This window comes from Typopeltis vanoorti, chromosome 15 (assembly GCF_054136105.1).
Source record: "Typopeltis vanoorti isolate ZY-2024b chromosome 15, IOZ_Tvanoo_1.0, whole genome shotgun sequence".
In the NCBI taxonomy this organism is placed as follows: domain Eukaryota; kingdom Metazoa; phylum Arthropoda; class Arachnida; order Uropygi; family Thelyphonidae; genus Typopeltis; species Typopeltis vanoorti.
The window spans coordinates 52,341,890-52,365,727 of record NC_143563.1 but is presented as its reverse complement, the minus strand read 5'-3'; the positions used below and the strand labels follow the sequence as shown (position 1 = coordinate 52,365,727).

The 23,838-nt window shown below is 35.8% G+C and overlaps 1 protein-coding gene across 1 annotated transcript in view; it reads right to left on the bottom strand.

The window, feature by feature from the left end:
• The window catches only part of LOC150098758 (chitinase domain-containing protein 1), a 191,632-nt gene that overhangs the window by 151,845 nt on the left and 15,949 nt on the right, over nt 1-23,838 (bottom strand). The window contains exons 2-3 of the mRNA XM_090404810.1: nt 21,969-22,097; nt 1,138-1,329 (exon numbers count right to left, since the gene is read on the bottom strand). Coding sequence (XP_090260936.1) covers nt 1,138-1,329; nt 21,969-22,073 — 297 coding nt within the window. The 5' untranslated portion in view covers nt 22,074-22,097. The remainder of the gene's footprint in view (nt 1-1,137; nt 1,330-21,968; nt 22,098-23,838) is intronic.

Genomic DNA, 23,838 nt, shown 5'->3' with positions numbered 1-23,838 from the left:
AACTGGAGACAAATACTTTATTAGTAATAAAGTATTTGCTTCTTTATCTATTAAACTGTGATAAGAGCCATTAAATATCCCAATGTAATAAATTAATCTAAGCAGGAATGGCCATTTAACAGAAAACACAATGAAAGAAATGTTTGATGTTTGGTTAACTCAAACATGATGAGTTAATGTGCAAAATCGAAGAAAACTTCTATAGCTCAGTCAGCTATAGAAACTGCTCAGTCAGCAGCAAACATAAATACCCACTAAATGGAAAAATTGAGTTTAAATTTCATCTAGGAGACACAAGAAATTTTATTAGATCTTTTCAACTGATGGGTAGCCAATCTTATATGGAAATAATAGGGTTTTCTTCTTGAAAAATGAGCTAGAGATTACATTTGCTAATAGACATAGAAGATTATGTAAGATTGGGATTAACCATCTAGAAGTAACTTTAATTAAAGTCATATGAAGTCATGTTTTCTTAGCTGTGAAAGGTCATCGAGCACATTAAAGAAGATGATGATTAATTATATGAAGAGCCAAAGAACTTTATATATTTACTGTATTCAGCATGAAACTCTTTGAGTGTCTTATTCGGCTATGAAACAATATGGGATGTAATATCCCTTAACTTAAAGATGATGATGTTGCAAAATAGCTAATCTGAATTAATATACTCCTTACATAGTTTGGGAATGAAAATACAATAGTAATTCACAGTTCTTAAATAAAAACTGTAAACAATGTTTTTTTTTTGGTACAGATAACATAAAGGAAAAAACAACAACTCTAGGACTGGCAACTATATCCATGTCCATAAACACGATTTGTTAATGTGCAAAATTAAAGAAAACCTCAGTCAGTAGCAAAGATACCCATCAGATGGGAAAAAAAACATAAAATAAATGCCCTATCATTTTACATTACATTTAAATCAGCAAAATCATATGAATCCAAATAAAGAAAGAATTCCTATAGAAAAATTGATTAGGTAGTATCCAATCGGTATTAACCAGGTAAGCTCTACCTGCTTCTGAACCATAACAATGTCTGTCTAATTGGAATTCTGCCTTTCACAAATTACTACATAATAATTATAAAAATAATATAAAATAAAAATAAATAACATGAAGACTGACTCACAGGAGTTACGTATGCCAATACATCATCATTGAAATTCCGTACAAGTGACTGTGAAACACTGTAAGATTGATATTCTTCTATGATGTCCGAACTTTTGGGATTTTCCAATAAGTAAAGTCTCTCTTCATTCCTTGACATGCCATTTTCAGTTTTCATATCTTTGCTGATTTTTTTATTTTGACTATCATCAGCCTAAAATTCAAATAAAGTATTTCTTTAAAAGAAATTGACATAAGTTGATTTAAATACCTAATTAAGGTATATCATAATAAATGTATTAATATAATAATGTATTAATTAATGTATTACTTATAAAGTATTATTATTAATGTATTAATATATTAATTTAATAAACAATTAAGGTATATAATAATAAATGTAATCACAAACTACTAATAAAAATCACATTAACAATTTCTCAATAATTTTCAGTCTGCTAAGTGAAAATGCACATCTTTGCAGAGCCAGGCTTGAATATGAATATTATTTAGTTGACCAGCATAAAGCCTGTTTTTGAATACACTTATAGGCATATGACTAACAACCTTATCCTGGAATTATGGTTACAAAATTCAAGGATACCTTGGACAGTTATTGCTGCTTAAAGGCCTGTTAAGAACCACAGAAGAAGAAGAAACAGATAAAATACTATCATAAATGCACTGAAGGTATTATATATGCCTATAAATGTATTGTGCACTCCAATCAAATCTTCACTTTTGAACCAAGCTCCATTTGTTTGTCTAATCGACACTCAAAAAACTTATCACATGTCATCCTCCTCCTCCACTCATCTAACTCCAATAAAAAGGTTTGACCAGTAAAATCTGGCCAAATCAAAGTATGCCTAACAGAAATGTGGATGAGTTATGCCTTTATACATAGGAATCGACATTAGTTATCTTTCGAGTACAGTTTCTCAGCATAACCATAATAACCATAAACCTCTACATCTTTCTCTTAATATTTTCTGTCACTGAAATCCTAAATTTTCTTCATCTATTATTTATTATGCCAGCCTAGTTAGCCAAGTGCTTAGTGAATTCACTCTCCTGCCAAAAGGCAATGGGTTAAAATCCCACCTGGGGCATGGATGTTTGTGATTGTCTTTCACCTTCATACATATATTCATTCATATAAATACATATACACTCTCTCAATATGGAGTGGGTCACCATGGGAAAAGTTGACCTACCATCCTGCAATGGGAGAGACCTTCACTCAGAAGTGGGGAAGATACAGGTTGAATCATTATTATTAATTATGCAAATCCCACTCACAAAAGACCTATAATGCATTTACTAACAATGGCAGGTCAACAGTTTGATAATCTCAAATGCCTGCTTTAGAGCACAAACATGAAAGCATTTTTAAGAGATTCCATGCTTCCAATAAGCAGGGTGATCACACACAAAACTTATCTTCCAGCTCAGAACAATCATAAACATCCATGCCGCATTAAGATTTGAACTTGCATTCTGCTTACTGAAGAATGGAAACGCTATTCACTCTGCCAACTGGGCTGGGCAATTCATCCTCATTCCCTTTCTCTCATTATGATACATTATGAAAATTTTTCATAATGCATCTTCATTCCCCTTGCTCTCTCCACTCACATCAAGCACTGAATTTTTTTTTTCCTTTTCTGAATTTATCCTATAACATTCCCTCAGCAACTAGAGAAACCATTCCAGAGATCGTTCACCATCTTAATCAATGGCTTTTGAATCTTCTCCACCACTTCAACTAAAAGAAACCCAGGCAACCATATCTTTGAGCAACAGTCCAAATGAGATTGCATCAGTCTTATGAACCGGCCTGGTTGGCCGAGTAGTTAGCTTATCCGCTCTCCAGTCAAAAGGCTGTGGGTTCGAATCCCACCATGGGCATGGATGTTTGTGATTGTCTGTGAAAATAATAGCGGTGATGGTGGACAGTAGATGGCATTGGTGTAGATGAGGCAGTTTGTGAATGAGGTTGAGTGGTGGAGACGGAGAGATGTAGAGTAGGTGTCCTCCCTTAATGAGTCTTAGTACTCCCTGAAGGTGTCAAATAATAATAATAACTTCCTTATCCCTTAAATAATTTACTTTCCAGTATATTTTTCAACATTCAAATGAGACTTTGTGTTATTTTGTCCACTTACAATAGGTCACATAAACTCCCTCTCCATTGACAGCTCTAAATCCCTGGCAATATAGTCCCATCAATGTAAATACATAGACTGCAATCTTGGGCTGAAATGCATAACCTTATGCACTTCAGCCCAGAGTGTATAACCATATGTTTAACCATACTGAACTGGTAGTCATTATCCTTTGCCCACACTGTCAGTCAATTTACATCATCCTGAAAGATTGCTACATTATGTTTATTAATTACTATCCTCCCTAGTTTGACATCATCAGCAGATAACTGATATTTTCCCTTCAATTATCCATAATATTATTAATGTGCAACTTATACAGCAACAGCAGTTCAAGCCCAACTCTGTAGTACCACCAGTTACCTACCTACCTACCCTCCTCTTCCTTGATTTTGCTCTACCATATATAGTCAGCACTTAAGACAGGGTTCCATCCTGATGATTTTGTCATACGTCAGAAATTACTATACTATATCAGCTAACGCCTTTTTATTCCCATATACGGGAGTAGGCGAGGCCATTTAGCCCTATCTAACTTTTGGAGACTGAATGGGCAGTTCATGAACCATAAATATATGTTAATAGTCAACATGCCCTAGAGCTCCTTTAGAAATTTGCACATTACATCCAAGTCAATCTTCACGGTTTGCCTTTTCTTTTCTGTATAAATTTCTCTGTAGTAAGCAAATGTGGCTGTATCATTCATTCTGCCTACTTGGCTAAATCTCTCCATGTTGGAAGTCCATTTCCTCTAACAACTGAAATGCTTTATTAATAGAAGCAAATGCCTCTGACAATTTTTTCACTTTGTTTAGGGATCAACATTTTCTTCATGTGCTTGTGCTTTTTTTTTTTTTTCCTGTTTTTATCTTTTTCTCTGCAACTTGCTCTGCTTCTACCTATATAATGTTTTTATTTGTGAGCTCTTCTTCAGCTTCCATCAACTGTTCTACATCAATCTCAAATGCTATTGTTGGAGCTAAAGAGTGGGAGATTGTCAGTGTTAGCTAAGGAATTGGAGATTGTCATTGACAATGACAATCTCCAACTCCTTAGCTAATAGCACTTTCTTTTCATCAACCTCCTATAGGGTTTTGTCTATGTTGAATCCTATGAATGTATGAACAGATATTTTCAGCAGTTCTTCCAAATATCATTCATATACTCTGCTTTTACTTCACTCCATGCTGCAATGCCATTCTTTGTAAGATATTATATTGCTTCCAAGAGTCTCTGAAGATTTCCTTATCCTCAGTAGCAGCAACAGCCTGAGAAAGTATTTCTGAAATAATGTCTTGAAGGAAGCAATAACACCCTGGTCCATGGACTGCACAAGAAGCAAGGTGATTTTTGGTAAACATATTGTGTGATGGCTGTCATAAGTCCCATATGTTGTAAGTCAAGGACTAACTGTACCATTGTCTGTACTTTGTCTAACATCAACTCCTTTATCCATATTACTAGCTTCATATCCATATTTCATTTGATCGAATTTATATAGCAGGTTTACATGCTATACCCTGTCTGATGCCAATGTAAAGTTCAGAAAGATGATGGTACAGCATTTCCTTTATTTAAATCAAGTGTCATTTTATTATAGAAAGTGAATAAATTACTAAGACCTTCCCTTCACAAAACAGTACTGTCACTGAAGAACATTATATTTTTTAGGTATTATTTCTGGAAAAATTCCCATGTTACGCCTCTAAGTAAATATTATTTTTATGGCTTTCTAGCCTATTTTTGTTTAGGAGTATCCCTTTTAATAATGTCATTGGCTTTTTACTCAAGTTTTAGGGCATTACTGATGTTTTATAGATATATGAAGAATATATAGGAAGAATAATTTGGACATATCTTTGTAGGATGTTGCTGGTTGTCTTCTTATTCAGTGGCATCCGGTGTATGGCGATATACCATTTCAACAATGCACTGTATTCTTCCCCCAAGAGCTCCAAAGATGATGCACTGTCGAAACAGCTCACACCCCCGTTACTCCCAACCCTGATCTTATCCCATCACATTCTTCTCCTTCTTCAAAAATTTCTATCTTTCACCCTCACCCCAAAAAATTCTCTGCCCACCTTTATAAAAAAAAACAGGTTTTTAAAATTCACATAGCTCTGGCCTCAACAATAATTCTCCCACATCTCTCTATCTCCTCATTTCCTTTCAGTCATACTTCAAGAGCACACTTCTTATTCAGCAACATCCTACAAAGGTATGTCTAAATTATTCTTCCTATATATTCTTCAATATATCTGTCTATAAAACATCAGTAATGCCCTAAAAACTGAGTATAAAGCTAATGACATTATAGAAAAGGGTCCTCTTAAACAAAAAATAGGCTAAATAGCCATAAAAATAATAAAATTATATTTTTTTATTCATCCATTACTGAATTCTACCATTAACAAACTTTTCTACACTGTAATTTGTTTTTTCTCTCTCTCTTGGAGCCTCCTTTACATAATGTGACAGAACTCTATCTTGTTCTCTTTTAACCGTCAGTTTTCAGTACTTTCTTGTAACACACACACACACACACACACACACACACACACACACACACACACACACACACACACACACACACACACACACACACAGGATACATCACATCCAATTCTTAGCTATAATCACATTGAGATTATCTAATATTCTACTACTATTCTCATGACATTAGCTCTGTCTCTCACATCATCTGCATTATCACTGCCTGGATGATAAACCACATACAGTAATCACTCAGTAATTCAACTTTCTTCCACATCTGTTTCGCTCACATTTGTATTCATTAAGGTTATCCTTCCTTAATCATTTTTCCATTTACTCATCACAAAACATCACATGAAATAACTTTGTGGAATTTCCTTTGGCTCTCTTAGCTAATTTTCTCTCATAATTTGCCTATGCCTTCTTTTTTTTTTTTTTTTTTTATCCCCATCATGCTAGACACCATTCTTGCTGTGCGATGTAGTGCTTGTATGTCTGCTGATCACATTTCTCTTTATATTGCCTGCGAATCCCACCATGGGCATGGATGTTTGTGATTGTCTGTAAAAATACTAGTGGTGGTGGACAGTAGATGGTGTTGGTGTAGACGATGATGATAGTTGCAGTTCGCTGTAGTTGGTGAATTGAGTGGTGGAGACGGAGAGCTGTAGAGTAGGTGTCCTCCCTCAATGAGTCTTTGGACTCATCGAGGGAGGACACCTCGATGTCACATAATAATAATAACGATAATAATTTCTCTTTTCTAAAATATCTGATCTAGCCCACTGAAACTTCTGAACTACTTTCACATGAGTCTTATAATTAAAAATGTTCTATAGAATAACCAGAATTTTAAGTCTGTACAAAGATAAAATATTCATTTATGTCCCCCCTAAAAGAGAGTAGATAGTCATGCACCTTGGGAACACTACCTCCACACTCATATTCAATACTATAATCCCTGAGGAACTGTTTACTTTCAATTATTATTATTCCTATTATTTAATGAAATAACTAAAAACAATTGAAGAACTTTAAAAAAATTCTATGAATGGTGAAAGAAAACAAAGTTATCATTACTGCCAACCTTTTATCTAATTAGAAGAAAGAAAGAAAGTAACTATTGATATTTTTTTCTGAAATGGAGGTTATAGTCCTTAGGAAAAACTGTGTAGAAAAGGTTGTTTCAAAGCACAGAGTAGAAGTTATTGAAAGGAGACAGTGAGAAGTTGGTTCATTATGTGGACAGTGAATGGATAATGACCATTCATTGTCCACAGAAACAGCTGTAAGTCAGTCCAAGACATGGAGATATTATGGGTATTTGGGGATGGGGGAATAAACTGTGATCTTCCTTGCATAAAATAAGGCAGGATAATGTTTTTGATGGAACAAAAGTGATGAGGTTGATCTAAACCCACTGAATATGAGAAGAAGAACAGAGTTTAAGACACTGATTGTGGAAGATTTCGTAATTTGGGATATATGGCACTGTCAAGTTTATAAAGTGAAAAAAGAAAAACAGTGTGTTAGCATTGGCAAAGCTACAGATAGGATTTGAGATGAATGATAGACTATCACTTATAAATAGATGAAAGAGCATTGGCTCAAGAACAGAGCCCTAGGGTATTCTGTGATTGGAAAGGAAATCCAAAGAAAGAAAGCTATGCACTGTGATATGTAGTGAACAACCAATTTAATTTGGTATTCAGTTATGTGTAACTGAAGCTACTTATTACGATGGAAATGAGTTATTTTGTCACCCTATCCTTTACGTGGAAGATTCCCCCCCCCCCCTCTGGCATCCTATTAAATAAGACAGCCAGTTTTATTTGGAGGATCTACAGTATTTTCATAAATGTGAGGGGGGGGGGGTTCTAATTAATCACAACTTATTATCCATGTTGTTTAATCAATGATTTTTTTTTTTTTGCTGCCATTTTAATGCTAAAGGTATCATTTTTGATTTCTTACTTGCATTTCCAGATAAACTAATTTTTTTTAAGATGGCAGCCACATGCTTTAAGTGTTTTGAGTGCTTCCATCCCATTTTAGACTCTATTCCACAGGCTCTAAGTTCAATCCACAAGTCTGATTTCTTTGTGTGTTTTATTATTATTATTATCATATTAAGAGAGACCTCCAGGGAATCAGGAACTCATCGAGGGAGGCCACATACTACACACACCAGCTATCACACTTATTCTTGAATTCATTCACACTACTTGCACTCACAACACCCAATATCAATCCATTCCAATCATGAACCACCCTATGATAGAAAAATCTTAGCAGCCCTTCTAAGCTTCCAAGAATGCTGTCTTAATCTTTTCCCACTCTCTATAAATTGAAAAATTCCATCAACTGAAATCCTGTATGACCCTTTCAGAAGTTTGTAAGTCTCAATCATATCACCCCTCTTTCTCTTGTTTGCTAGTGTCTGCAGTCTACAAATTCTCAATCTGTCTTCATAACGAGTATTCCACAATCTTGATATCATTTTTAACACTCTGCTTTGCACTCTCTCCAATATATCAGAATCATAACGGAAACCAGGAGACCAGACCTGTGCACAATAGTCCAAGTGAGGTCTTATCAAAGTCTTGTAAAGAGGCAAAATGACATCCTTATCTTTACAGGTGAAAATTCATTTCAGCATTGCAATTATCTTTTGAGTTGTATTTGCAATCTTTGCTACATGGCCACTGATCTTCAACTTCCTATCTACTAACACTCCAAGATCCGTAGCCTCATCAGTTTCTTCAAGCATAACCCTACCAATATAATACAACATGCTGAAGTGAATGACTTTACATTTGCTGACAATGAAGTAACATCCATTCTTCCATGCCCACAATTCTAGTCTATTCAAATCATTCTGCAAGTACTGCATATTAGCAGCATTCCTGATTACCCTACCTATCTTTACATTGTCAGCAAATAGCTGTATGTCGCTCATCAAATCTTTCCCAATATCATTAATGTACAGATTGAATAACGGTGGACCAAGCATTAATTCTTGTGGTACCACTGGATACCTTAAATCTTGCAGACTCACATCCCCCATACCCCACTTTTTGATATCTGTCAGTCAGCCATCCTCTTATCCACGCTAATATTCTATATTTCAAACCCACATTCTCCAATGTATTCAACAGTCTACCATCCTGTATTCTGTCAAAAGTCTTCGCAAAATCCAAAAGTATCATGGCGTGTCCATTTCCCTTGTTTAGTTCAATGGTAACATTGTTACAGAATGTGAGCAAATTGCTAAAACATGATCTTCCCTTAGTAAAACCACGTTGCTCATAGCAAAGTAGCATTGTCAACCCATTTCTGAATGCAAGCCATAACCAAGCTTTCGAAAATCTTCACCACAACTCCTGAGATACTAACTGATCAAAAGTGAAATACATCGGTCTTTGCACTACCCTTGTGCAATGGAATTACCATACACTCTTGCTATTCATGCAGAATCTTCTCTGTTCTGCGACTCATATTAAATAGCCTGGTCAAAGGAATAGCCATTTCAGCTAAACACTCTTTTAGCACATGTGCTGATATGCAGAGCTTGTGAATGGAGAGGTGAGCAGCATGAGTGAAGAGAATGAGAGAGAGAGAGAAGAGATAAAAGAGAGACGGAGAAATCGAGAGGTGGAAAAGACGTGGATCATGTGAGAAGTGTGGATGATGAAATGGATGTGATGTGTGAGTGCACTAGACAGGAATGAGATGACCAGGGATGTGAGGACAACAATTACGTCTGATGGGGAGAGAAGTGTAAGACCATTCATGATAGAGAGGAGTGCCTGGGAGAGGGGTTGTATCTGAGAAGTGGGATCAGAGAGACTTGTTTAGAACAAAAATAAACTAGTATGCATGTTTAAAAAGGCCATAAGTATCTGAAATAAAGAGAATGAAATCGTAGCATTAATAGAGTATATCTGCCCCAAAATTGTTGGATTAAGTGAGACATGGTTAGATGAGGATGACATTCTGAAAAGAATAGAGATGAATGAATATGATGATTTTTCATGAAGATAGGGCAGAAAGTGCTGTTGATAGTAGAAAGGGGTTATGCTCATCTAAGGTGGAGCATATTTGTCATCTGACATCATATCTGTCAGTCAGCCAGCCATCCATTCATCCATCCTATTATCCATGCTAATATTCTCCACTTTATGCAACAGTCTTCAATACTACAGTCTTTCAAAAGCCTTAGCAAAATCTAAAAGTATCATGGTGTATCCATTCCCCTTGTTTAGTTCAATGATAACATTGTTACAGAATGTGAGCAAGTTGCTAAAAAACATGACCTTCCCTTAGTAAAACCATGTTGCTCATTACAAAGTAGCATTGTCAACCCATTTCTGAATGCAAGCCCTAACCAAGTTTTCGAATAGTAGGATAAGAGAAATCTTCACCACAACTCCTGAGATACTAACTGATCAAAAGTGAAATACATCGGTCTTTGCGCCACCCTTGTGCAATGGAATTACCATACATTTTTTCCATTCCTGCAGAATCTTCCCTGTTCTGAGATTCATATTAAACAGCCTGGTCAAAGGAACAGCCAGTTCAGCTGAACACTCTTTTAGCACACATGCTGATATCCCATCAGTCCCTATTGCTGAATTCTCATTTGGTTTGCAACAGCTCTAACAGCTCGTTCTCATGTACCCGAGTTTCTTCATCCAGTGAAAAAGTAGCAGTGAGCTCAATGTGGTGTACACCATTTTGATAGCTTTTAACAAAATGGACACTCATTAGTTGAACAACCTCTTCTTCATATGTAACCCTCAAGCTATCTGCATTTAGAAGAGCTATTCTTTCTTTTATTTGCAGCATACTGATAGAATTCTTGTGGATTGTCTTTAGCACACAGAGTCAGTTTCTTTTCATACTCAGACTTTGCTTTCTGTACAACAGTTGTGACTATTCTAGCCTGCTGCTTATAATTTTCATAATGGACATCATCCTTATGCACATGGTATTCCTTACATATCTTCCTTTTCTTACAAATCTCTTGCTTAATAAGATTATACATCCGTTGGACTCCTATCCTATCAATCCTTTGAATTCTTGGAACACATTCTAATATCACATTGTTTAAGTATTGTTTAAATGCTTCCAATGCGCTGTCGATATTTTTCCCATCCAGCAACCAATCCCATTCTACTGAACTCAGTATACTCCTCAGTTGGTCATAATTTCCTGCTTTGTAGTTCAGAATGTAACCTTTTCTGAATGGAACATTCATAAATTTAGTCACTTCCCAAGTGAGTACTGCATGATCACTGTCACCAACTGGAGGCAGAATAGTTGTCTTTAATTGAAATGCCCTCTGATACTATAATCAAATCTAACACTGTTTGATCTCGAGTTCCTTCTGTCACATGCTGATTGAGGAAGTTGTTCCACAACAGCTCAATAAATGCATTTCATTCTTGTCATGAGATTCTACTGCTATCCAATCGATATTTGGATAATTAAAGTCTCCCATTATGATTACTCTTTTCATGCTCATATTGTCTATTTTGTGATGCATTTCTTCATCACTAATAACCGATCCCACCATAAAACATAAATGTTTTATGTAATGTTGTGGAATACGTATGCTCAAAATCATCACCTTGACTGAAGCCTTTCTTCTGTGAAAAAAAAAAAGTTGTCTCAAAATTTGTAAAAAATTAAAAATTACTGACTTTAAAGCCCAAAAAAGTTATGTAGAGAAACAAATAAAAATCGGAAATTTTTATGAGAGATACTCTTCAGAAGTGGCTATAAAGAAAAATTAACCCCTATTTTCATCTCTTAAGTATTGCCTTTTGAAACTGAAAAAAAAAAAAAAAAAAACTGCAATTTTTTGTTATATCTTTCAGTAAATGTACGCATTTAGTGCATCCACTTTTCGGACTTTTAGGACCTTCTAAAATTACATGTTGAGAGTTTTAACATGTCGCCTGCATTAACGTAAAAGTAGAATAAAATATTATAATGATTGAAATTTTTTTACTTTTATACTAGTAACTAAGATATGCAGGCAATGTAATTTCATATTTAGTTTAATCCTTTATTCAAATGTAAGCAAACAAAGTCTGTGCCTGAAATATCTTCAGGACTGGGGGCAACCCGTGGCAAAGGTGGACAAAGCTTCACATCACTTGCTTTAGTATCCTCTAATGCAAATCACATCTCTTTGCAGACATGTATAAATGCTATGCATTAAGGGAAGAATCACTATCCGGACCGGCTTCAACCTTTATTGAGGTCTCTTCAGTGGGAGTCAGACCCAGAGGTGATACTAAGGTTGAAGCAATGAAGATGTCATATTTACCTATACGAGTTGCCAAAAGGTGTCACACCTTATTATTAAATTACTCTGGATTAGAGAAATATGTTGGAAGTTTTTTCCCACTTGGTTAGACTATAAATTATATATTTAGTTTAATCCTTTATCCAAGTGTAAGGAAACAAAGTCTGCACATGAAGTATCTTTAGGACTGGGGACAACTTGTAGCAAAGGTGGACAAAGTTTCACATCACTTGCTTTAGTATCACCTAATGCAAAACACATCTACTTGCGGACATGTATAATGCTATCATTATGGGAAGGATCACTGCCCAGATTGGTTTTGACCTTTACTGAGAAAGGTTGAAACCGGTCTGGGTAGTGACCCTTCCCATAATGCACAGCATTATACATATCCACAAGGAGATGTGCTTTGCATTAGGGGATACTAAGGCAAGTGATGTAAAGCTTTGTCCACCTTCATCACGAGTTGTCCGCAGTCCTGAAGATACTTCAGGCATAGACTTTGTTTCCTTACACTTGGATAAAGGATTAAACTAAATATATAATTCTGTAATTTCATATTGCCAAGGTTGGCAAAGAACAGATGCATAAAGGCTTATAAAATTTGATCTTTTTTTTTAACCAATTTCACTTAAATAGGTAATAAAAATAACTGGTACTCACCACTTAATTGTAATTTATTTTTCCAAAGGATTGGAATCTTGGTGATCTTCGTGTATTTTAATTTTAATAGTTACAATTGTAATCATTCAGCTGTGGTGAAATAATCTTTGATGCTCAAATAATTAGAACAACTTCAAAGTGCTCTGAAGCAGGTAGACAGCAATATTTTTTCACTGACTAGGACACAGCTACAATACATTCTTGTGTTGTCAATTTTCTCTGCTTTCTGCAAATCTAGCTTTAATCAGTTTGCATTCAATGGAATTTTTACAAAAAAAAAAGAATTTTTATACCAGCAGTGTAGCTAGAAAAGAAGTTAAACAGTTTGCAGTGACAATGCATGGGTTTTAATATCCTTTGTAAGATTGCCTTTGTGATTAACTGTTTAATAGTTTCCCAGCACTACCATCACATGGGCACTTACCATATGACATGACAAAACAAAACCAAAATCCTCCAGGTGGTTAGCCATGTTAACAAAGTTCTTTCTGTTCTTATACTGTCAGTCACTAATTAAATTATATTAGAGTTCCTCCAATTAGATGCTTGAATGCTTCATTTAGCAGTACACAAATGGTAATTTTTTTTAAGCATTCATTCATTTTTCACTCTCCCATTTGCTATTGTCACATGGCACACCACTCACTCCTAAAAAATATTGTCTTGATAGGAGATATACTAAATATGCAAGAAGCAACAATAACACTGCTTTTTTTTTTTCATTTAAAAAAAGGTAAAATTATTTTCTCAATAGTGGTTTCTTTATATCCATTAGATAACGATATGACTTATTTAATTATTCTAATATTATTATTATTACGGGCGACTCCAGGGAAGCCTTAGACTCATCGAAGGAGGCCCTAAACATCATGTCCACACAACTTTTCGACCTTCTCACAATATCTACCATACCTTGCCTTGAACTCATTCACTGTCATAGCACCCACAACAGATTCTGGCAGCTTATTCCACTCATTTACCACTCTAAAAGTAAAGAACCCAACTTTAACACCCCCTGCTAACCACTCTCTTGCCCAGCTTCCATAGATGTCCCCCTAGTTCTCCCACCACCAGTCCTGATCTCAAAAATATCTTCTGAATTAATACTATAGAAACCCTTTAGCAATTTGAATGTCTCAATCATATCTCCCCTTTTCCGCCTATCAACCAATTTCTGCAACCCACAAATCCGCAACCTGTTCTCATAAGAATGTAGAAAGTATTTTTCCTTGGGTCTACATTTATATCTCCTCCTGAGATTTTTATTTAATAAGGTTAAAACACCATCATTTTTTTTTTAATTTGGTTTAACCAACACCTAGACTAAAATACAGAAATATTATTGAAAAGAAAATGAAAGAGTTTGAGAACAGGAATCAAACCTTGGAGATTCAGTGGCAAACTCTGAAGGAAACATTGATTGATTCTGCCAGAGAGGCATGTGGTGAGGTTGTGTGCAAGGATAAAAAAATCAGAACTCCCTGGTGGACACAGGAAGTTAAAGAGGCAGTGAAGGAAAAGAAGAAAGCATATCAAAAGTTCCTGGCAAATAAGGCAGCTGTTACTCTTACAGAATACAGAGACAAATGTAAGAAAGCTAAACAGTGTGTAAAACTAGCTAAACAAAAGTCATGGGAGGACTTTGGCAAGAATATAGAAAATAAATATCAAGAAGGTGGCAAAATATTCTGGAGGTTGTTGAAGAAGCTTAGGAACGGAGGAAAGAGTGCTGTAAAAGGAATTAGAGATGATAAAGGTGAAATGAAAACAGGAGAAAAAGATATCCTTGAAGTATGGAGTAATTACTTTGAAAAACTGCTAAATGAAACAAGCAGTGATGACAGCACAGTGATAAAAAACACTGACCAGGCATGCAGTCAGGAATACATATCCATACTTGAAGTAGAAAAAGCCATCAAAGGCTTGAAATGTGGAAAGGCAGCAGGAGTAGATGATATTCGACCAGAAATGCTGAAGTATGGTGGTATAAGAGTCTTACAGTGGCTGCACTGCATAGTTCAGAAAGCCTGGACAGAGGGACGAATTCCCAATGATTGGAGTAGAGCTCTCATAGTACCCATATATCAAAAGGGAAATAAAACTGAATGTGAGAATTACAGAGGTATTTCCCTACTGAGTGTTCCTGGCAAGATCTATGCAAGTATACTTGAGAAACGGTTGAGAAGAATTGTGGAAGAAAAGCTTGGTGAAGAACAAGCTGGATTCAGGCCAAATAGAGGCTGTCAGGATCAGATCTTCACTTTACGACAAATAGTCGAGAAAGCATGGGAATATAACAAAGATCTGTATTTAAGTTTTGTCGATTTGGAAAAGGCATATGACAAGGTGCCAAGAGAGAAGCTATTCAATACGCTGCAGTTATATGGTGTCAATGGGGCATTATATCAAGCAATACTTAGTCTTTATTTGAGTTGTGAGTCAGCAGTTAGAATTGAAGGAAGTACAGGAAGATGGTTTAATGTTAAATCTGGTGTGAGACAAGGATGTACATTATCCCCCCTGTTATTCATTATCTATATGGATCACATTATGAAGGAATGTGGTATTAAACCTGATATCAAAATTGGAGATGTTAATGTCAGCTCTTTGCTTTATGCGGATGATGTTATACTTCTAAATAAATCCGCTACAAGTCTGCAAGATTCTCTGACTAAATTGAATAGCTGTTGTAATAGATATGGTATGAAGGTCAGCAATAAAAAGACAAAGACAATGAAAATAGGCAGAATCATTGAAAATGTCAACTGTGTTGTGAATGGAGAACCTGTGGAACAAGTAAAACATTTCAGCTACTTAGGCACAATTTTTACTGAAGATGGTAAACTAAATATAAAATAGACAACAGAATCAGCAAAGCTGGTATCGTGGGAAGTCAATTGAATAAATTCATATGGAATAAGAAAGAAATTAGTCGGAACACTAAATTAGCTGTATACAAGACTGTGTTCAAACCAATTTTAACTTATGGATCTGAGAGCTGGGTCAGAAGTAAAACACTTGACCAAAGACTAGAGACCGCAGATATGAGAGTCCTGAGAAAGATTAGAGGCGTGAACAGATGGCATCAATGGCAATATCATATTAAAAATGAGGATATTAGGAAAGAACTTGACATTGTCAGCATCCAGGAATGCGTTAGCAGAGCTAATCTCAGATGGTATGGTCACTTAAATAGAATGGGAGAGGAAAGATTAGCAAAACAAGTGTTCTCTGCCAGGTTGGCAGGAAAACGACCCAGAGGAAGACCAAGATATAGGTGGATTGATACGGTACAAAGTGCCTTAGACGATAGAAATATAAGATCTGATAATGTTGGAGTCTTGACAAGTAACAGACTGATTTGGAGGAAAATTGTAGATAGGAAGTTAGTAATGATGTAATTTTTTCATGTAGTACTGTCATATCCTGTACACCCCTTGAGGGTACATGGCAGGAATTTGATGATGATGATGATGATGGTTAAAACACCTTATGGTAACTTGTTCTGGTAAAATATTTATAAGCTCTGTATTACTAAAATCTTGGTATTTCTAGCCTGGCTCCCACTAATGAGACCTCAATAAAGGTCAAAACCGGTCTGGGTAGTGGCCCCTTGCCTTTAATACAAAGCATCATACATCTCCTCCAGGAGATGTGTTTGCATTAAGGGTAAATATTAAGATTAGTGATCAGAGCTTATTCTACTTTTACCATGAGTTGCCTTTGTCTTGCACTAGGTGCAGGGTCAGCTAGACTTGCAACACTTGCAGGCGCAAACTTGACTTGTTTGTCTGTTTGCTTACTTGGGATATGGCGTAAAACCAGGTTTAAAATAGCTTGGTATCTTTAACACTGTTCTCATAAGGTTCATTCCATAGACCTGCTATCATCTTGGTCACTCGCCTCTGAATCCTCTCCACCTCCTACTCATCAAGAAGAAACCTACGTGACCAAATCTGGGCACAGTAGTCGAGATGAGGTCATATTGAGGCTCAGTACAGAGGTACAATAACTTGCTTGTCTCTGCTTGTCCAAGTATTTTTCAACAACCAAGTGAGTTGATGAGCTGATTTAGCCACTTTTGCAATGTGCCCCTAAACTTCATCTCCTTATTCACCAACACTCTCAAGTCCCTGGCCTCATCAATCTCCTGGAGTACAGTTCCACCAATGTGGTATATTGCTGCTAATCTTTTCACCCCAAAATGCATAACCTTACATTTTGTCACATTAAATTGACATCCATTCTCCTTAGCCCAGAACTCTGATCTATCCAAATCATCCTGCAAGATTTTGACATCTTCTGCATTCACTATTGCCCTACCCAACTTTGCATTATCAGCGAACAAATGAACTGTTTCTCTTAGATCCTTCCCTATATCGTTAATGAACAAAATTAAACAACAGTGGTCCAAGAACAGAACCCTGAGGTTCTGTTCTTGGACCACACCACCAGTCACAGGCCGTCTTTTGGACTCTACTCCTGAATATCATCATTCCTTAAAATCATTCTGCCTTGTACAGTTTTTTTTTTTGCTTGTTGAAAGAACTGTTTGGGATTCTCTTTAGCTTGCTTAGCTAGTTTCCTTTCATAATCCGCTTTTGCTTTTTTTTTTTACCACACTAGTTATCCTTCTGGCCGGTGCTTTATACTGTTCGTGTGCCTGCAGGTCACCTTTCTCTTTAAATTCGCTCCACAGTTGTTTCTTTTTTTGCAGCTCAAGCTTAATGGTGTTATTCATCCATTTAACCCCTACTTGTTTTACTATTCGGACCCTAGGTATACAGTCTGCCATAACCTCCTGTAAATTCTCCTTGACCACTTCCCATGCTCTATCGACATCCAGCCCTTACAGTTTTACATGCATTGGCACTGATCCAATCAATCTTCTAAGCCTGTCATACTTGCCAGCATAGTAATTCCACATATACCCTGTCTTAATCGAAAATTCCACACCTTTAGCCACCTCCCAGGTCAAGACCTTATGATCACTCTCACCAATAGGTGGCAACATGGTCATATTAATTACAGTCAAATTCTCAGATGCTATTACCAGGTCAAACACTCTCAAACCCCTAGTATTTTCACTTACATGCTGTCTCAGATATTTATTCCTTAATAATTGAATAAAATCCATTTCCTTCCTCACATGTGTCCTCTCCTCCTTCCAATCAATGTTATCATAGTTGAAATCCCCCATAATAATTACCCTCCTTCCATTCATTTCATCAATTTGTTTATGCATACTATCTGAACCATCTATTCCATCACCTGGTCTATAGCAGCATCCAACTATATATTTTGTTCTGCCAGTCTCAATCTCACACCAAATAGCCTCAAATGAGCTCTTTTCACTATCCTGCAATACAACTTCAATTCTCCTTGGCTGCAGTTAATCAGCTATCATCAATAACACCCCCCCCCCCATTTTATTATCTCTGTCCCTCCTAAACTACAACCTACACATTCTATCCTACTAACTATATCATCTTCCATCAGCCATGTTTCACCAATGCCAATAACCTGTGGCCAGGAAGAGCCAATCAAGGCCAAAAATTCTTCCTTCTTGTTCCTAATACTCCTGGCATTAGCGCAGAGGTCGCTTTGTCCCACCCCTATCTTGATGCGTTATTCTAACTATCCCATTCCGATTTCTTGTCCTTAGTATTGGCTCGGGTACATTATATACATTCTCAGTCTCCGCATATTACAGTCTCCGCACACCAAATCCATTCAAATGCAGGCCATACATCTTGTATAAATCCTTTCGCCCATCAAACTCATTCCACATGTCCACAAATTCCACACCACACTGTCTGCATAACCTGCACATAAAGTCATTTGCGATTATGGCCCTCCCTCTAAACTCCTCTCTGTCATACCGCGGCAACAGACTCATCATCCTAACTCTGTCACTCTTTTCTTTCGCTACCTTTAACAATACTTTAAAGTCCCCTCTCAAATATTAGAAGGGAATCTAAAGAACAAATTGTGTGAACTCTGTGTAAAAGCCTTTTGTAAATAATGATTATATGAAACTGGGTGGATATACCTGACAGAAGGCTTCCTGTAAATGGAAAATTAATTCTGACTTTGTAAAATTTCTCTTGCCTCAGATAAACAGCACTGCTTAAACTGCAAACAAACACTGATTCACAAGTTTGAAATGCTAGTGCAAAAATGCCATCACTTCATTCAACTGCCACTTAGTTCTGTTTGCAACAAATAGGTTAATTAAATAACTAATAGGCCTCTCACCAACCATGAAATCTAAAGGTATTTGTTGAGGTGATAATGCAAAAGGTCTGTATTTTGCATTATCACCTCAACAAATACCTTTAGATTTCATGGTTGGTGTGGAAAAGTGCATTAAAGAATACATAGAGCTACAGCTAACAAACCTTGGTTTGAAACTGCACAGATTTTGTATAAAACTAAACCTCCTCCTTTAAATATTCTATTGTAAGAATTACATGCTCTTTGTTCCCTTTGCTGAAACTGTCATCAAGATAGCAGACAAAGGCAATGCCACAGTTTTTTTTGAAGTCATTGAATATTCACAAATTTAATGCTTTATTATGGGACAGATCCACATATAGTATAATCAACAGAGATCCTACTCAAAGCCAAATAAACAAATTAAATTATTGGATGAAACATATTCTTTGCATACAAACACTATTGAAAAATTACAAATTCATCATGCTCATCCCTCATGTATCTATGGCCTTTCCAAGGTGCACAAATCTGGTCAACTATATCCAATAGTTGACTGCCTATCAGATTTCCTGCTTATTATTTAGTTAAATACATTTTGAATCTTCTTCAAAATATCACTGGTCAAACCAACTCTTATAAAAAAAAAAAAACAGTTTTGACTACAAGGAGAAAATTAAAGCTATTCAAATCTGAAATTATACTTTCTTTGTGTGATTTATCCATTTACAAACATAACACTCAAAGAAACTCTTCACTTTTTACAAGATGATGTCCCTAATGATGTTAAATTGCTTTCATTTACCATCAATGCATGATACTTCTCATGGCAGAATAAACTGTATAAGCAAATAGAAGGCACACCCATGGGCAGTCCTATCTTATCTGCTTTGACAGATTACTTCATGGAACGTTTGGACAGTTTTTTAACACTTTTCCTTCAATCTTGTATCTGGCTATGTTTCATTGATTATCTTTATAGTGTGAATCCACTCTGAAATAGAATTACTTCAATTTCTAGACAGAATAACCTCCTTATATACCTGCATTAATTATTTTTGCAGTCTGGTCCCACTCTGAAATAGAATTATTTCAATTTCTGGACAAAATAAACTCCTTATCAACAACATCAAATTCACTATTTAACATGAATTTAACAATAATCTTCCTTTCTGGATATCTTAATAATCCATAACTCTGCAAGCAATAGCGAATTTTCCATTTACAGGAAGCTTCACTTCACCGGCAGGTATATAAAGGTATATAAAGAGGGTGTGAGTGGGGGAGTGAGAGGCAGGTTTTTTTCGTGCAGAGTTGTGAATGATTGGAATGCCTTGCCTGAGAGTGTGGTGTCTGCAAGGGGTTTGAGTGTGTTTAAGACATGGTATGATGAGATGTGTGTGTGATAAAAGGACCTCCCAGATGAGTCTTTGACTCTATGAGGTCTTGGGTAATAATAATAATAATATCCACCCAGCTTCACAAAAGGCAGGTATTATGAGAGGTCTTGTACACAGAGTGTGAAAAAATCTTCAGACTTCCTTCTATTAGAAGAATTAAATAAAATAAGAATTATGCTGTTGTCAAACTACCATGCAGAAAATTATCAGTGATTATTATCCTTCAGCCAGACTAAATCTCATGTTAAGAGGATTTCCATGCCTTACCTTAAAAGGTCTTCTGAACAAATAGCAAGGATTCTCTACAAATAACAATCTGTATACCACTCTCAAACCAGTATGAAAACTATCTTCTTTCCTACCATCCACTAAGGATAAATTCTTTCCACTATCCTTATCTAGTATTTATCAAGTATCTTGTTCTTGTTGACTTTGCTATTTTGGACAGAACCGGCCATTCTGCTAAGATCAGAATTCAAGAATGCCAAGAGATTTTTATAATCAGAGGATCTAAGCCTTGCTTCTCATTCCACGAACACAGACAGAGTTCACTGGGATCGGACAAAGATTTTGCATTACAGTAAATTTAAATTCGATCATCTATTCCTTGAAACATGAGAAACACTACATCATTGCCCTAATCGAACAGACTACATGCAGTTTTGGGAAGTAATAGCCATAAATTGTTCATAATTTTTATTTATTTATTTATTTTTAGGATTAATTTTGAATGACACAACTATACCTGTTTCCCTGCAAGTTTAATGGCATTTTCTCTTGTTTACTCCTGCAAATGAAACACATGGAAGTAAACTCATGCTAGTGTTCATATGTTGAATGTTGTAACCCATTCTTTTGCTCTCTCCCTGAACGATGCTCATGTTATGGTGAATGAAATATACAGGAATTTTAAATAAATTCTAATTTACTTTACATGTGGTTAATCATTTTCAAAGTATTATATGTCTACCACATGTTTCTATAAAATGTCTAGGTATACAGTTAAAAGAAAGTGCTAAGCTCCTGTTTTACCATCCAAACCTCAACTTTAATGATTTGGAAAACTGTTAATAACCATTTTCTTAATTTATATATATATATGGAATGCATTGCCTGATGAAGTGGTGAGAGCGAGAACAGTCAATGAGTTTAAGGAGTGGTATGATAGACTTTGTGTTTCTCATGGGGAGGGGAGGACCTCCCCTCGATGAGTCTTGATAGACTCTGTGTTTCTTAGGAAGGACCTCCCACGATGAGTCTTTTGACTCCATGGAGGCCTGAATAATAATAATAAAATATTTTTAATACTCTCCTTCCTCCTTTTAGTACTCTCTCCTCTCTAATTAACCTGGCACTCTCATGACTGTATACAAAAATATGCAATCTGACTGCATTGTTGTATTTAAATTTCCCATTATTCACCATCTAACACTGATGATGGTTTAGAATACTTAAACCAAAGTATCTGTGTAATTAATTATAATTTATTAAACTTTTATTTATTTTTTACTGTGCATATGTGTTTTGCTATAGTTTCACCCAAGTCTTGAGGTGCCTGATAACAGGTGACATCATATACAGAGAAAGAGCTTACCTCAAGTTTGCTTCTTTTAGTTCCTCTGCTACTTTTGGAGAGGGTAGCATCAGAAAGAATAATATGAGCAGCAAAATATACCCCAACCACATTAAATAACTTCATTGGAAGAGAGCCGTAAATACAGGCCTATCATAAGAATGAAATAGTTCTATAGATAGAAAATAAGAAACATTACTTTTCTTTTATGCAGTAAATTATATTACATAATATTTTTATTTAACAAAATGTTTACTTTTTTTTTTTTTTTTTTTTTTTGGAAAATGAAAAAATTCATATTTATTTCCAATTATATTTGAAATATGATAAGATGGAAAATATAAGAATTCTGTTAGTTGTAAAAGATCCTTCGGCTTTGGAAGCCAAGTTTTAATTTCTGTTATTATTATCATCATCAGATATTATCATTGTAAGAACACACATTACTCATCATACCATACATTAAATACATTCATTCTCTCCACAATGTGATATTGGTTCGAGGGTACACTGTGGTTGGTCAGTGAATTTAGTGCTTGTGTAAAATTGGCAATTTTTGTCTGTTTTATTGAGTTTTTCCCTTAAAAAATTAATGGTTTATAGTATATCAGTGTAGATTTTAGTGTTTTATCACATATTTTTATTAAGATATTACAATAATAACTTTAAAATGGTGCCAAAAACGTACAAGAAACATAATGCTAAGAAGTGCACCGCAGGGGAGAACAAGAAGGCTAGCTCCCCTAATGAGATTATTGGAGATATGGAGGAGGTTAATGAAAATGAATTAACCTCCAAAATAGCAAAATTAAAGCAGATCGTCAGAGAGACAACACGAGAATTACAAAAAGTAAAGAGGTGTTTAAATGAGCATAGGGAGAAAAAGAAAATGATGCAGCAAAATAAGAAACAACAAAGCGCAGAAACAGGTAAATCAAGAAGAAACAAAAATCAGGTAAGTGACATTGTTTGTAAAAACAAGGTTGTTATTTGATGAGCAAGTTATAACTTTGAGTTTTCCCAGAGTGAAAATTAAGAATATAAAGGAAGCAATTCAAAAATTAAAAAGAAAAGTAAATGAGATTTTAATTGTAGTAGGTATGAACGACTTAACTAGCGGTAAGTTCAGGTATGAGAGAGGACATGAAAGGATGGTTGAAAGAAGCGAGAGTGAAGAGTGACAAAGTGCAAACCCTCAGTATTTTACCTCGGTATGATAAAAATGAATTAAGAAGAAGGGCTATGATGGCAAATGATTCAATGTGTAGGCTGTGTAGAAGGAATGGACACGAGTTTTGGGATGTGTGGAGTGAGTTTGGGGGAAGAATGGATTTGTATAAGAGGGACGGCCTACACCTGAATGTGTTTGTTATCAGTAGTCTTGAAAAACTAATCACTGGAGACCTAACACAGAGTCAGCGAAACTAAATTATAAAGGGAGGAATGGTGAGAAATGTGAGGAATAAGAGCAGCAATGTTAAAGAACTATGTTAATGATGGAAATGGGCTTTATCCTGGAAATGGTGATGAGGAAAAAATGATTTTGACTTAGTGTTTGTCCGGTTCAGACCCAACAAATGTGTACAAAGATGTCTACAAGCATAAGGCACTAGAGAAGAATACAGATCTGCAAGTTGTCCAACTGCGTCATGCAGACTGCATACAAGAGTATACAAAAGAACATGCAAGTAGCTTTTTATATCTATATACGAATGCTAGGAATATTAGAAACAAAGGGGGTAAAGTTTTTGCCTTGGTGAATATGTTGGGACCTTATCTGTAGGCATTGGTGAGACCTGGCTATCAGAATCAGACATACTAACTGGTATCGAGTATAAAGGGAACAGTATTTTTAGGAAGGATAGGAGAGGAGGGGACGTGCTGCTAATGA